The 16,166-nt window shown below is 48.9% G+C and overlaps 1 protein-coding gene across 1 annotated transcript in view; it reads left to right on the top strand.

Annotated features, from left to right (window-relative positions):
• The first annotated feature begins 9,656 nt into the window (after window positions 1-9,656).
• Window positions 9,657-16,166, top strand: part of fam20cb (FAM20C golgi associated secretory pathway kinase b) — a 132,117-nt gene continuing 125,607 nt past the window's right edge. Inside the window, exon 1 of the mRNA XM_070900758.1 lies at window positions 9,657-11,027. Within this exon, the coding sequence (XP_070756859.1) occupies window positions 10,408-11,027 (620 nt within the window). The 5' untranslated portion in view covers window positions 9,657-10,407. The remainder of the gene's footprint in view (window positions 11,028-16,166) is intronic.

Raw genomic sequence — 16,166 nt, 5'->3', positions numbered from 1 at the left:
ATAAGAAAAATACATTTTGTTTAACACAGCGAGCTGGAATGCATTGCCTGAAAAGGTGGGGGTAGCTTCCAAAGGGCGGCAATTGCAGGGCTATGGGGAAAGAGCGGGGAGCGGGACTAATTGGATTGCTCTTTCACAAGGCTGGCACAGGCACAATGGGCCGAATGGCCTCCTTCTGTGCTGTATCATTCTATACAGTGCAGATCATTTCTCTGCCAGCAATACAAAGAAACCTGACTTGCACTGCACAGACTTACGCTGCTGGCACTGATTAGGCCCAGATTGACTTGTACCCAGATGCACGCACCATGGAACTATTTGAAAAATGCAGTATCACTAAAGATAATTGGATCTGAACCCTAATAATGAACTATACCGATGTGCTTGTTCCAACAAGTTAAAAGATTTACTGCCGTACTAAACCGATGTTCGGAAATTCAAACCAGCAGGAACACTGGCTGACTGTGCTGAGGCAGCCGATATCCAGAAGGCAATGATTTAGCATAATAATTGCTGCCAGGTGGAAATAATCATACTTTGTAATTCAGCCCAACAATTAAGTATACAAAATACTTAAGACTGCAGCACCCGGTTGTAATTCTATGCTATTAAACAGCTAAGTTCTATGGACATAACTCGTGATGCCCCGGAGAGTTGAGCAGCTAATTGGAAGAGTAAATGTGTCACAATTCAGGCTCTTTGACTCTCCCATGCCTCGCTTGTAAACATCGCCCCCACGGCCCCGCCGACTTCATGTCAAATTGGCCTATACATTTGGTGATGTTGTGGCCATTTTACAGGCGTAAAGCGGGTGCCAAACCATGCAATATGGTGGGTGGTGTGTATGGGCACATTCTGCACTGGAAATGCACCTCTCCTGTCGAGGGGCTGTTTGGCCTACTCCTGCTTCTATTTTTTATGTTCCTATTTCTTATATTAGTATGGGCACGCACCTCTAACAGGCACTTTGTGTGTGTCAGCTGTGTCTCACGGCACTGCCTTGGACAACGTGGACCATTTTCCATACCTCGGGAGCCTACTATCAGCAAGGGAAGACTTTGATGACGAGGTCCAGCAACGCCTCCAATGCGCCAGCGCAGCCTTCGGTCACCTGAGGAAGAGAAGACCATGACCTCAAATCTGGCACAAAGCTCATGGTCTACAGGGTAGTAGTGATACCTGCCCTCCTACATAGCTCAGAGATGTGGACTATATACAGCAGGCACCTCAAAATACTGGCAAAGTGCCACCAGCGCTGTCTCCGCAAGAACCGGCAAATCCACTGGGAGGACAGACGTACCAAAGTCAGTGTCATCGATCAGGCCAAGATCCCCAGCATTGAAGCACTGACCACACACAACCAGCTCCGTTGGGCGGGCCACATCGTCCACATGCCCGACACGAGACTGCCTAAGCAAGCACTCTACTCGGAGCTCTGACACGGCAAGCGAGCCCCAAGTGGGCAGAGAAAACATTTCAAGAACACCCTCAAAGCCTCCCTGATAAAGTGCAACATCCCCACCGACACCTGGGAATCCCTGGTCTAAAACTGCCCTAAGTGGAGGAAGAGCATCTGGGAGGGCGCTGAGCACCTCGAGTCTCGTCAGTGACAGAATGTAGAAACTAAGTGCAGGCAGCGTAAGGAGCATGCGGCAAACCAGACTCCCCACCCACTCTTTTCTTCAACCGCTGTCTGTCCCACCTGTGACAGTGACTGTAATTCCCATATTGGACTGTACAGTTACCTGAGAACTCACTTTCAGAGTGGAAGTAAGTCTTCCTCGATTTCGAGGGACTGCCTATCATGATGAGTGGGTAGCATTCTCGCCTCGGAGTCAGAAGGTTGTTAGATCAAACCCCATTCCAGGGCTTCGAGCACATATTTCTAAGCTGACACTCCCAATGCAGTACTGAGGGGGCGCTGCACAGTCGGAGGTGCCATCTTTCAGATGTGATGTTCAACCGAGGCCCTGTCTGCTCTCTCAGGTGGACAAAAAGATCCCGTGGCACTATTCAAAGAAGAGCATAGGAGTTCTCCCTGGTGTCCTGGTCAATAGTCATCCTTCAAGCAATATCAATAAAAACAGATTACCTGCTCATTATCTCATTGCTGTTTGTGGGAGCTTGCTGTGCGCAAATTGGCTTCCATGTTTCCTACACTACAACAGTGACTACACTCCAAAAGTACTTAAAGCTGTAAAGCGCTTTGGGACATCCTGAGGTTGTGAAATGGCTATATCAATACAAGTTATTTTGTTAAAGGGCCTAATGCCTGTTTGATGCCTCCTTTACCAAGTTGTTTTGCCTTGAAGGCAGCCCTGGCTGGGCTGGCTGCTTTCAGGAAAACCAGGTCTACATTCAGCCTAACCAGTGGGTCCTTAAAGGGACCATCACCAAAAAGCTACACGATTAAAAAATACTTACCTGGAGGTTGAGGAATGCTCCCCAACTTGCCGCAGGAGAAAAATTATCTGATCACACTCTCAACTTTAGGCACTTAATGGAAACTGGTGCATTACAATTAACCCACAGCTGAAGAGCCAATTAGAAAGCCCCTTCCAGAATACTGGTTGCCGATCGGAACGACCAGGAACTGCGGGGTAACCTGGCTGCAGACTACACAGTTTGTGCGAGAGGCAGAGGGCGAGTGTGGAAGGTAGGAGGGCATGGTGAAATGAACTGGAGGGGGCGAACCATCAATGCCCAGAGGGAAAAAGCAGCTCGAGATGGTCATCGCACAGGAGGTCAACATTGGGTCACATAGTGGGAGGCACTGGAAAGATCACCAGAAGGAGATGTCAATACTTCAAGAAAAGTGCCGAGGGTCAAAATGAAGGTAAGTGTGAATAAACATACGATGCCACTTATGGAGTCTGGAGTGGCCACATCTATAAAATTAATTTTATTTAGGTTTATACCCATCAGTCAATAACTTCTGATGCAATTATATAAAATAATGCATTCTGTTCATTGCCTTCCCACCACGTATTTATTTTCTATGTGATAGCATATCCCTTTAAACTATGTGATGCCATTTACGTTATTTTCTACTACTGTCAAGTATTGTTATTTGAAACAAATCTTCTTTCCCCAGAAACATGTTTGTCACCCAGATAAACCTTCAAACTTAAGTGTTGAGTTGAATGATGTAAGACAAAGAAGAAAGACCTTGCAATGATATAGCACCATTCACATCCCCAGGCCATCCCAAAGCACTTCACAGGCAGTGAGTTATTTTCCCAAGTGCAGTTGTTGTTGTTATGTATTTGTGGTCCATGTACTAATATGGATGCTGCACCTGAGAGTATATGAACAGATGGTATATACCATTGTATCTGAGAGTATATGAACAGATGACATATACCATTGCATCTGAGAGTATATGAACAGATGACATATACCATTGTATCTGAGAGTATATGAACAGATGGCATATACCATTGTATCTGAGAGTATATGAACAGATGGCATATACCATTGTATCTGAGAGTATATGAACAGATGACATATACCATTGCATCTGAGAGTATATGAACAGATGACATATACCATTGTATCTGAGAGTACATGAACACATGATATATACCATTGTATCTGAGAGTATATTAACACATGACATATATCATTATATCTGAGAGTATATGAACATAAGACATATACCATTGTATCTGAAAGTATACTACCACGTGACATAAACTATTGTATCTGGTAGCATACAATCATGGCATGCCACTGTACCTGACAGTATCCCAAAATATTATATATACCATCATCATCATCATCATCATAGGCAGTCCCTCGGAATCGAGGAAGACTTGCTTCCACTCTTAAAATGAGTTCTTAGGTGGCTGAACAGTCCAATACAAGAACCACAGTCCCTGTCACAGGTGGGACAGACTGTCACAGGTGGAACTGACAGTCACTGAGGGAAGGAGAGGGTGGGACTGGTTTGCCGCACGCTCCTTCCACTGCCTGTGCTTGGTTTCTGCATGCTCGCGGCGACAAGACTCGAGGTGCTCAGCGCCCTCCCGGATGCACTTCCTCCACTTAGGGCAGTCTTTGGCCAGGGACTCTCAGGTGTCGGTGGGGATGTTGCACTTTATCAGGGAGGCTTTGAGGGTGTCCTTGTAACATTTCCTCTGCCCACCTTTGGCTCGTTTGCTGTGAAGGAGTTCCGAGTAGAGCGCTTGCTTTGGGAGTTTTGTGTCAGGCATGCGAACAATGTGGCCTGCCCAGCGGAGCTGATCAAGTGTGATCAGTGCTTCAGTGCTGGGGATGTTGGTACCAACAGTATACTAATACACAGCATATAGCACATCATCTGACAGTACACTGCAGATAGCATATACCACTGGGCCTGATGGTGTACTAATACATGATATCATAGAATCATAGAATCATAGAAATTTACAGCACGGAAGGAGGCCATTTCGGCCCATCATGTCCGTGCCGGCTGACCAAGAGCTATCCAGCCTAATCCCACTTTCCAGCTCTTGGTCCGAAGCCTTGGATAAACTACAGCTCCTGACTGTGTGCTATCACATGCCATATATCACCCGACCTGTTTTCTGACATTTGAGTGGATTTGTGTATTTAGGATAGTTGAAAGTCAAGTTTTATTGCAGCATAATGGACTGCAACCAACCTGTGATCTGGAAATATGACAGACAAACATGTTCATCTCCTCACCAAAGAATGAACTGCTATTTGTTTAGGTCCCTTGTCCCAAAGCGCTTCACCCGCGGGCATGTTTTTCAAAAGTGTACTGTGATGGTAAGTGCTGCAGGCACACAAGATCCCACAATAATATCGGATCAACCGCCAGTAGAACTGTGCATGTATGAGGAAGGACTGTTGGCCAGGACATCACAGACCTCCCTATTCTTCTTTCAACTGAGCTGTGACATCGGAAATAACACATAGTCTCATGTTACTAAAGGCTATATGGGATATATCTGCAGAGGGTCTAGTCTGATGAAGATTAAGCTGCTTTAAAGTAATAATAAATCATCCCTTGTATAAAGCTCTGGTCAGACCCCATCTGGCGTAAGAGGCATACACCTCAGGAAGGATATATTGACTTTAGAGGGAGCGCGGTGCAGATTCACCAGAATGATGCCGGGGTAAAAGGGCTAAATTATGAGCACAGGTTGCACAGACTAGGCTTGTATTCCCTGGAGTATAGAAGGTTAAGCGGTGATCTGATTGAGGTGTTTGACGATTAAAGGGTAGATAGACAGAAACTATTTCCTCTGGTGGGGAAGTCCAGAACAAAGGAGAATAACAGTAAGCTTAGAGGCAGGTCATTCAGGGGTGATGTCAGGAAGCACTTCTGCACACGAAGGGTGGTGGAAATCTGGAACGCTCTCCCCTAAAAAGCTGGGAGCAACAGCGGGTAAATGGAGCCGAGGTACAGCTCAGTCATGGTCTGGTTGAATGTTGTAACAGGCTCCAAGGACTGAATGGCCTCCTCGGGTTCCGTTATCATATTACTTCTTGCCTGGTTAAACAGATTATTGCTAGAATATCTACCGGACACGCATTACCAGCAGACGGCCTAATAAATATGTTAAATTTACCTGCATAACAATGGTTACTGAACTAATTCATTCTGAGAAGGGCTTGATAAAGTACCATATTATTAATATTGATACAGACAAAAGAAAGGGCAGTGAAAAGGGATTGCTAGCAGTCCCGTCCCCCCCAAAGAGATGAGGCCAATAACGACTCTGTGTGCTATACATGAATACAGAAATAAAGACGAACAGAGCTATTTTAAGAGAAGCTGAGAACTCTTGAAAACCCACCTTGTTCAACTGCATGACCAAGAGGTTAATTATTACCCGAGATTTATTGCCGCCTATACCATGTATTAATCGCTGTTACCTGCAACTTTGGAAATTGCTTTCAGGCTGGTTGTCAGTGGAGCAGATAGGAGGGGGGATTTATGGCTCACTCACAGAGCGGGGTGGCCAGTGAGCTATGATTTTCCATTGAACTTTTAATGGTCATTATAGTTTCCATCAGCATTCGCGCCAAATAAACAAAAATTGTCTTTGTAAACAAAATAATAATTACAAAACTTTTCTGCTGCATGTTTAAATAATGTGAATTTTCTTGAGGGGGGTTCCGTTCTCCTCATGAAATGGTTGACAAATTTGAGAGGGCAGAGCAAGAAAAGGGTGTTGGCTTCATCAGGGTAATTTATGCTAATATTGAGAAGTGGGTTGACCATTAGGATAATTTATGCTAATATTGAGAAGCTGGTTGGTTCATCAGGCTAATTTATGCAAAGATTGAGAAGGTGGTTGGTTCATCAGGGTAATTTATGTTAATATTGAGAAGTGGGTTGGTCCATCAGGATCATTTATGCTAATATTGAGAAGCTGGTTGGTTCATCAGGCTAATTTATGCAAAGATTGAGAAGCTGGTTGGTTCATCTGGGTGATTTATGCTAATAGTGAGAAGTGGGTTGGTCTATTAGGATAATTTATGCTAATATTGAGATGCTGGTTGGTTTATCAGGGTAATTTATGCTAATATTGAGAAACTGGTTGTTTCATCAGGGTAATTTATGCTAATATTGAGAAGCTGGTTGGTTCATCAGGGTAATTTATGCTAATATTGAGAAGTGGGTTGGTCCATTAGGATAATTTATGCTGATATTGAGAAGCTGGTTGGTTCATCAGGCTAATTTATGCAAAGATTGAGAAGCTGGTTGGTTCATCAGGGTAATTTATGCTAATATTGAGAAGTGGGTTGGTCTATTAGGATAATTTATGCTAATATTGAGAAGCTGGATGGTTTATCAGGGTAATTTATGCTAATATTGAGACACTGGTTGTTTCATCAGGGTAATTTATGCTAATATTGAGAAGCTGGTTGGTTCATCAGGCTAATTTATGAAAAAATTGAGAAGCGAGCTGGGCCATTAGGATAACTTATGCTAATATCGAGAAGCTGGTTGGTTCATCAGGGTAATTTATGCTAATATTGAGAAGCGAGCTGGGCTATTAGGATAACTTATGCTAATATCCAGAAGCTGGTTGGTTCATCAGGGTAATTTATGCTAATATTGAGAAGCTGGTTGGTGCATTTGGGTAATTTATGCTAATATTGATTTCATCAGGATAATTCATGCAACAATTCTGAAGCTGATTGGTTTGATGCATTTTGCGACATCAAGTTACAAATAACTTGGGGTGGGATTTGCCAAAGTTGAGCCTGTGAGGGCGGAGCCCCTCTAATGGATTTGCTGGGGTTAAGGCGGGGTCGTTGCAGTGAAAGATTCGAGCTGTGTGATCACCATCACAGTGTTGGCCAGGACTGTGAGTCATGAGGGAGCTCACTGAACACACCAAGTGTATGATGTCTGCGATTGAGGCATCATTAAAAGGGCGAGTTTCTCAGTCACTGCTGCAAAGATTACGTGCAGAAAATGACACAGCTTTTACCCAAAGGGTGCCCAACTATACAACCAGTTGACAAATTTCCCCCTCACCTTTCTTTTTATATTGTTGCTTTGTAAACTACAATGCCATTGTAACAAGAGAGGTACTTCGGGCTACGGCCTGGTGTGGTGAGAACATATCTCTGGATATGCTGGCTAGAGAGAGAGGGTGGGCAGGGAACAGTTAAGACAGGCAGGGATGGACAGAGAGAAAGGTGGGCAGTCAGCCAGGGAGAGAGAGAGAGAGGGTGGATACAGATAAGGAGACAGTGTCTCCCCCTTTCCATGGTGTGATGGATCCGGAGCCTGGAGCAGACAGGTACACTGGAGGGATCGCCCCTTTGCTCAGTGAAAATCCTATTTATTCAACCTGCACTCCTTTTTTTCCAACCGTTGTACATATTGTTTGGTATCCCAAATCCTCAACCAGGAGTTCCGACAAATAGTTCTAACGTTCAAGTGGTTTGAAAAGTTGGCGGATGATTTGAAGCGTTGGGTGCTCGGCTCTCACGTGTGGGGGTCCCCGCAATACTGAATGTAAAATCCAATATCGTCACGTTATTGTAATTATGAAAATCAACATGCTTTCAAATATACAATAAAACCTGCAGCACCCTGGGTCACACCAGCCGCGGGCGCCTGGAGCCGTGTGGAATGTGCCGCTCGCTGCTAACACTTCTTCAACCTGCATTTGCTAACAAGATCTTGGTTTCATCTAAACATATAGAAGTGACAGAATTTGCTCCTGATTTGTGCTGACAGGCAAAATAAAAGCCGACCGCTGGCGGTGAGACTTGGCTCGGGAACGGGTGGTTTGGATTCAGGCAGGAACAAGGAGACACATTCCTCGGGCAGGGATTGTGCAAAGTTCTCCTCCTGTCTGTCTCTGTCTCCCTCTGCCTTCTCCCTGTGTGTCTCTCTCTCTCTCTGTCTCTCTGTCTCCCTCTGCCTGTCTCCCTGTGTCTCTGTCTCCCTCTGCCTGTCTCCCTGTGTCTCTGTCTCCCTCTGTCTGTCTCCCCCTGTCTGTCTCACCGTGTCTCTGTCTCCCTCTGTCTGTCTCCCCCTGTCTGTCTCACCGTGTCTCTGTCTCCCTCTGTCTGACTCCCCCTGCCTGTCTCACCGTGTCTCTGTCTCCCTCTGTCTGTCTCCCCCTGCCTGTCTCACCGTGTCTCTGTCTCCCTCTGTCTGTCTCCCCCTGTCTGTCTCACCGTGTCTCTGTCTCCCTCTGTCTCTCTCTCTCTCTCTCGCTCTGTCTCTCTCTCTCTGTCTCCCCTGTCTCTCTGTCTCTCTCTCTCTCTGGCTCCCTCTGTCTGTCTCTCTCTGTCTCTCTACCTCCCTCTGTCTGTCTCCCCCTGTCTCTCTCTCTGTCTATCTCCCTCTGTTTCTCTCTCTCTCTGTCTCCCTCTGTCTGTCTCTTCCTCTCTCTCTCTCTCTCTGTCTCTCTCTCTCTGTCTCCCCTGTCTCTCTGTCTCTCTCTCTGGCTCACTCTGTCTGTCTCTCTCTGTCTCTCTACCTCCCTCTGTCTGTCTCCCCCTGTCTCTCTCTCTGTCTATCTCCCTCTGTTTCTCTCTCTCTCTGTCTCCCTCTGTCTGTCTCTCCCTGTCTCTCTCTCTCTCTGTCTCTCTCTCTGTCTCCCTCTGTCTGTCTCCCCCGTCTCTCTCTCTCTCTGTCTCTTTCTCTGCCTCTCTGTGTGTCTCCCTCTGTCTTTGTCTCTCCTCTCTGTGTCCTTGTCAGTGTGTGTGTCTCTGTCTGCCTCTCTGTGAGTCTCTGTTTATCTCTGTCTCTGTCGCTCGCTCGGTCTCTCTGTCTCTCTCCATGTATCTCTCTCTCTCACACACGATATATATGTCCCTCCTTCTGTCAATCTCTCTGCCTCTCTCTGTCTCTGCGTCTCTCTGTCTATCGCTTTTTATCTCCATCTCTCTATCTATATACCTATCTCCATGTGTCTATCTCGCTATCTCTCTGTCTCTCTGTCTGTATCTCTATCTCTTTATATACATATATATATATATATCGTGGTTTTTTTTTGCAATTCTGTTTTTTGGGGGAGGGGGCGTGGGAGTAAAAGCCGCCCTTCGGCTGTGATTGGAAGGGGTGGAGAATGCTAGTGGGCTGGGGGGGGGGGGGGGGTGATGGAGGGTGGCACCGCCTGACAGCCCAGCCCTCCGCCCAGCCTGACGTTTGGCTGCTCGGTTCCGCGCCCCCGCCGCTCCGGGCCGGCCGCAATAAAACATTTTTGGCACATCTGGGTAGCTCCATGCTCACGGCTGCCGGCCGCGCAGAGACAGACGTTACTGCAGAGGCTTCATTCAGCGGGAGCTCGCAAGAAGACAGCACTGAGCCCCATCTCTCGCTGCCTGGCCCGGCAAACACACACACACACACACACAGAGGCACAGCCCGGGGAAGGACAGGACAGGAGAGGAGAGAGGAGAGGGGCGCTCACTCGCCCTGTGGAGCAGGGCTGCAAGCTGGTCAGCGAGGAGCCTCAGCACCCCTCCTACTGAGAGGAGGAGAGGAGAAGACTGAGTGTGTGTGTGTTGTGTATATATATATGGACACTGGAGCGTTGCAGGGCAGCCGCCACCGAATATTTACTGTGTGTTCTTTTTTGAAATATTTTGATTTGGACGCTTTGTTGTGTCTGGCTTTCTGAGTCAGTGAGAGTTTAAGGACAAGAGGAAGAGAAGACCCTCACACACACACACACACAGAGACACACACTGCGCCAAATAGATGCATTTTCCGCCAGTGGGAAGCGGAGGGTCGTGCGATGGAGAGGGACTGAGTACGGATCGCTGCCGAAGGAGCCGGGCCGGCCCGCACCGCCGCTGATTTGCCACTTGCTGCTGGATCTGAGCAGGGTTTCTGCCCGGGACACTGTGTGTTGTGTGCTGTGTGCTGCAGCCCCGCTGTGTGAGTGAATTGCAGGGGTTGCCACCAGCGAGCGCGGCATGATGCTGCTCCGCAGATTCCGGGTGCTGATCGTCATGGTCTTCCTCATCGCCTGCACCATGCACATCATGATCGACCTGCTGCCCCGGCTGGAGAGGCGGTCGGCCGGCGGCGGGGAACAGGGGGCTGCGGGCTGCCCCTGTCAGCACCGGGATCACCCCGGGGCAGCAGCAGACCAGGAGCCTGGGCTACAGGGCTGGGGCAAGGTGCTGTCCGGCGCTGGAGCCGCCCCGCCGGGGGCAGGGGCAGGGGCAGCAGCCGCCGCATGGCCCAACAAACACACCTTGCGGATCCTGCAGGATTTCAGCAGCGAGCCGGCTCCCGGCTCCAACCGCAGCGGCTCGGGCCCCTCGGACAAGCAACTGATGGCAGAGCCCGAGGCTGAAGGGCGAGCTGGGCAGCCTGCACCCCCCGGGCACCCTGCACCCCCCGGGCACCCTGCACCCGGGAACCTTGCACCCCCCGGGCACCCTGTCCCCGGCCAGAAGCACAAGCTGGCCGCCCTCTTACAGCATCCGCTGTACCACAGCCCGATCCCAGCCCTGACACAGGCTGACACCCTCTTCAACATCAACTCCGACATCAAGTTTCACCCGAAAGCCGCCGACCCCCAGAACTGGTAAGTCACTTTGTGGTCCGATTCCTACCTGCAGCCAGTGGTTTTTAAGCCTGATTCCCTCCCCCGGGACTGTTCCAGGCGCTATCTAAATGCGCTGTCGCTGCCGCCTCTGCCCTTTAATGCAATCCCCGGCTAACGCTGTCCCTCTGACTGCCAGTTCCTGCTCTGAGTCAGAATGCGGTGCTTTATGTTGGGCTGAGGTCGAGCACAGAACTGGCTGCATGTCCCTGCTCCATTCAGTTGTGTTTTTGCCCGCCCTAGCCTGCCTGTACACATATCCTGCGCCGACTTTTCTTGGCACTGGGTGCTGCCGAGAGTGAGCAATGCACCCTGATCCCCCCGGCCCATGTGCATCGCAAGTCCGCCGTTTCCCCAAAACAGCCCCCGCCACTGCTCATCCGGTACCCAGAGTCAACAGTAACATTACTACAGAGAGGGGCGGGGGGGTGGGTGACAGAGAGACAGATATATAGAGATGGGGAGACAGAGAGAGACGGATATATAGAGAGGGGGAGAGACAGATATATATAGAGAGGGAGGAGACAGAGAGAGACAGACAGACAGACAGAGAGATATATATATATATATAGAGAGGGGAGAGACAGGGAGACAGCGAGGGGGAGAGACAGAGAGAGACAGATATACAGAGAGAGGAGGAGACACAGAGAGAGAGAGACATATAAAGGGGGAGAGACATAGAGAGACAGATATATATATAGAGAGGAAAGACAGACAGATATATATAGAGGGGGAGAGACAGTTAAATAGGGAGAGACAGATATATAAAGGGGAGAGACAGCGAGAGGCAGATATCGAGAGAGGAGGAGACAGAGAGAGACATGTATATATATAGAGGGGGGAGACAGAGAGAGACAGATATAGAGCTAGAGGAGGAGACAGAGAGAGACAGATATATATATAGAGGGGGGAGACAGAGAGAGACAGATATAGAGAGAGGAGGAGACAGAGAGAGACAGATATATAGAGAGAGGAGGAGACAGAGAGAGACAGATATATAGAGAGGGGGAGAGACAGCGAGAGATATATATATATATATAGAGGGAGAGACAGGGAAACAGACAGATATATTGAGAGAGACAGAAATATATAGAGAGAGGGAGAGGAAGGATGGGGGGGGGGGAGAAACAGAGAGAGACAGATTTATAGAGCGAGGGAAGGGACAGATATATAGAGAGGGGGAAAGACAGAGAGAGACAGATATATATAGAGAGAGGGAGAGACAGAGAGACAGACAGATATATTGAGAGAGACTGAGAGAGAGACAGATATATAGAGAGGGGGAGAGACTGAGAGAGACAGATATATATAGAGAGGGGGAGAGACAGAGAGACAGACAGATATATTGAGAGAGACAGAGAGCGAGACAGATATATAGAGAGAGGGAAGAGACAGATATATAGAGAGGGGGAGAGACAGAGAGAGACAGATATATAGAGAGGGGGAGAGACAGAGAGACAGACAGATATATTGAGAGAGACAGATATATAGAGAGGGGGAGAGACTGAGAGAGACAGATATATATAGAGAGGGGGAGAGACAGAGAGACAGACAGATATATTGAGAGAGACAGAGAGAGAGACAGATATATAGAGAGAGGGAAGAGACAGATATATAGAGAGGGGGAGAGACAGAGAGACAGATATATAGAGAGGGGGAGAGACAGAGAGACAGACAGATATATTAAGAGAGGGGGAGAGACAGAGAGAGAGAGAGAGAGAGATAGACTGATGTATATATACAGAGAGAGAGAGGGGCAGAAACAAGGAGTGACAGATATATAAAGAAAGGGAGGAGAGACAGAGAGAGACAGATATTTTGAGAGAGGGGAAGAGAGAGAGATATAGAGAGGGGGAGACAGAGCGGGACATATAGAGAGGGGGAGAGATAGAGAGAGACAGACATATAGAGAGGGGGGAAGAGACAGAGAGAGACAAATATATATATAGAGAGGCGGAGCGATAGAGAGACAGATTATATAGAGGGGGAAACAGAGAGAGAGACAGATATATATATATATAGAGAGAGGGGGGAGAGACAGAGGGACAGACAGATATATAGAGAGGGGGAAGAGACTGAGACAGGTATATAGAGAGAGGGGGGAGACAGAGAGAGATATATATAGAGAGGGGGAGACAGAGCGAGTCATATAGAGAGGGGGAGAGACAGAGACGGACAGATATATAGAGAGGGGGAAAAGACAGAGAGAGACAAATATATATAGAGAGGCGGAGAGATAGAGAGACAGATATATATATATCGAGAGAGAGGGGGGGGAGACAGAGGGACAGACAGATGTATATAGAGGGGGAGAGACTGAGAGAGACAGATATATTGAGAGGAGAAAAGACATATATATCTGTTTCTGTCTCACTCCCCCTCTACGTCTCCCTCTCTCTCTATACTCTCTCTTTTTCTCTTTCTCTCTCTCTCTCTCTCTCTCTCTATATATATATATATATATATATATATCTTTGTCTCTTCTTCTCTCTATATATATCTGCTTCTCTCTGTCTCACTCCCTCTCTCTATATATATAGAGAGAGAAAGGGAGAGAGATAGAGAAGGGATATATATATATATATATGTAAATATAAGAGAGAGAGTGTGAGACAGAGAGACTGATATATATATATATATATGAGAGACAGACAGACAGAGAGACATATATAGAGTGGAAAGAGATAGCGAGGGAGTGAAAGACAGATATACATAGAGGAATACAGATAAAGGGGAAATGAGACAGAGACAGACATATATATATATATATTTAGAGAGAGAGAGAGAGAGAGAGCGGAAGAGAGATAAAGAGGGGAGAGACAGAGAGACATACATAAATAAATATATATATAAGAGAGTGGGTGAGAAAGATATACATATATATATATATATATATATATATACAGAGAGAGAGAGAAAGGGAGGGAGGGGGAGGGACAGAGAGAGACATACATATAAAGAGAGATAGAGAGAGAGAGATAGGTGGGGAGAGAGAGAGACAGACATATATATATATATATATATAGAGAGAGAGAGAGAGGGAGAGAGAAGGAGGGAGGTAGAGAGGGGTAGAGACAGAGGGAGACAGACATATATATATATTGAGAGAGGGCGAGAGATAGAGAAGCAATGAGAGAGAGAGACTGATTTATTTATATATATATATGTGGAGAGAGAGAGAGGGAGTGAAAGAGAGAGACAATTATATATAGAGAGGGACAGAGGGAGAGGCATGACAATAGACACAAACTGAAAAAGAGACGGAGTGAGAAAGACAAAGACAGAGAGAGCGAGGAGAGGCAGAGAATCAGACAGAGCGAGAGAGGGGCAGGGAGAGAGGCACAGAGAAAGAGACAGGCAGGCAAAGAGACACACACACAGAGGGAGATAGAAAGAGGGAGACAGGGACAAATAGAGACACACAGAAAGACACACACTCGCAGACAGGCAGAGAGAGACAGACACAGAGAGATAGACAGAAACAGATGTCGGAAGTTATGGAAACAGACGGAGAAAGCAAAGAAAGAGACAGAGAGAGAGAAAGAGACAGAGACAGAAAGAGAGATAGGCAGTGAGACAGAGATAGACAGACAGAGACAGAGAGAGAATCTGACAGGCAGGCAGAGAGACAGAGAGAGAAAGGGGAACAGAGAGAGAGAGAAAGAGAGAGAGAGAGAGAGACATGTACACAGAGAGATATAGAGACTGACAGAGACAGCAAGAAAGAGGGAGAGGCAGGGAAAGAGAGACAGAGAGAGACAAGGAGAGAGAGACAGAGACAGAGAGAGAGAGAGACAGAGTGAGGCAGTGACAGAGGGAGAGAGTCAGAGAGACAAGGAGAGAGAGAGGAGAGACAGAGAGAGAGTGAGGCAGTGACAGAGGGAGTGAGAGAGAGAGACAGAGAGGGAGAGAGAGAGTGAGGCAGTGACCGAGAGAGAGACAGAGAGAGACAAGGAGAGAGAGAGAGAGAGACAGAGAGGGAGAGAGAGAGTGAAGCAGTGACAGAGGGAGGGCTGTGTAATCAGCCCGCCGCCCTGAGGAGGCGACAATTGTAGGCTGCAGTTGCGGGGCCGCACCTGTGCCCGCGGGCTCACTCCGCACACCTCTCCCTCCCGGGGACTTGTGTCCGCCAGTAACTGGCGCACCATTCCGCCCGACTTGCGCCGCCGCCCCGCCCCATTCACCGCAAACTCGCGTCTCCTGATCGCCGGCTCCGTGAGTGCGGGACAGTAAGTGAGCCCACACCCCGTGTCCCCCTGTCTGTGCTGGGCCCCCACTGTCCCCCATAACTGCCCCCTCCCCTCCTCCTCACTGCCCCCTCCCCTCCCCCTCACTGCCCCCTCACTGCCTCCTCCCCTCCCCTCCCCCTCACTGCCCCCTCCCCTCCCCCTCACTGCCCCCTCACTGCCCCCTCACCTCCCCCTCACTGCCCCACCCCTCCCCTCCCCCTCGCTGCTCCCTCACTGCCCCCTCCCCTCCCCCTCACTGCCCCTTCCCCTCCCCTCCCCCTCACTGCCCCCTCCCCTGCCCTCCCCCTCATTTCCCCCTCCCGTCCCCCTCACTGTCCCCTCCCCTCCCCTCACTGTCCCCTCCCCCTCCCCTCCCCTACCCCTTCCCTCCCCCCTCACTGTCCCCTCCCCCTCACTGTCCCCTCCCCCTCCCCTCCCCCCTCACTGTCCCCTCCCCCTCACTGCCCCCTCCCCTCCCCCTCCCCTCCCCTCCCCCTCCCCTCCCCCTCACTGTCCCTCCCCATCACCCCTTCTACCCCCTCACCCCCTCCTTCTCCACTTCTGCCCTCACCCCGTCCTACCCCTCCCTCCCCATCTCCATCTCCCTCTCACACCTCCATCCCCCATCCCCCACCTCACTGCTCCCCCATTCCTCCCCCTCCCTCTCACTGCTCCTCCCTGACACCCTCCGCCCCTCTCCACCTCTCCAGCCACCCACCTACACCTTCCCGCCCTCACTGTCCCCTTCTTCCTCACCCCCTCCTTCACCCCCTTCCACCCCTCCCACTCACCCCCTCAGTGTCCCCCTCCCCCTCTCCCTCCTCCCTCTCTTTCCATGCCCGTCCACCAACCCCCTTTCCCTCACTGTCTCACTGCTCCCTCTCCACCCTCC

The sequence above is a fragment of the Pristiophorus japonicus genome, chromosome 15 (assembly GCF_044704955.1).
Source record: "Pristiophorus japonicus isolate sPriJap1 chromosome 15, sPriJap1.hap1, whole genome shotgun sequence".
Classification (NCBI taxonomy): domain Eukaryota; kingdom Metazoa; phylum Chordata; class Chondrichthyes; family Pristiophoridae; genus Pristiophorus; species Pristiophorus japonicus.
The sequence above is the reverse complement of the archived record's forward strand: the minus strand, read 5'-3'. Positions and strand labels throughout refer to the sequence as shown.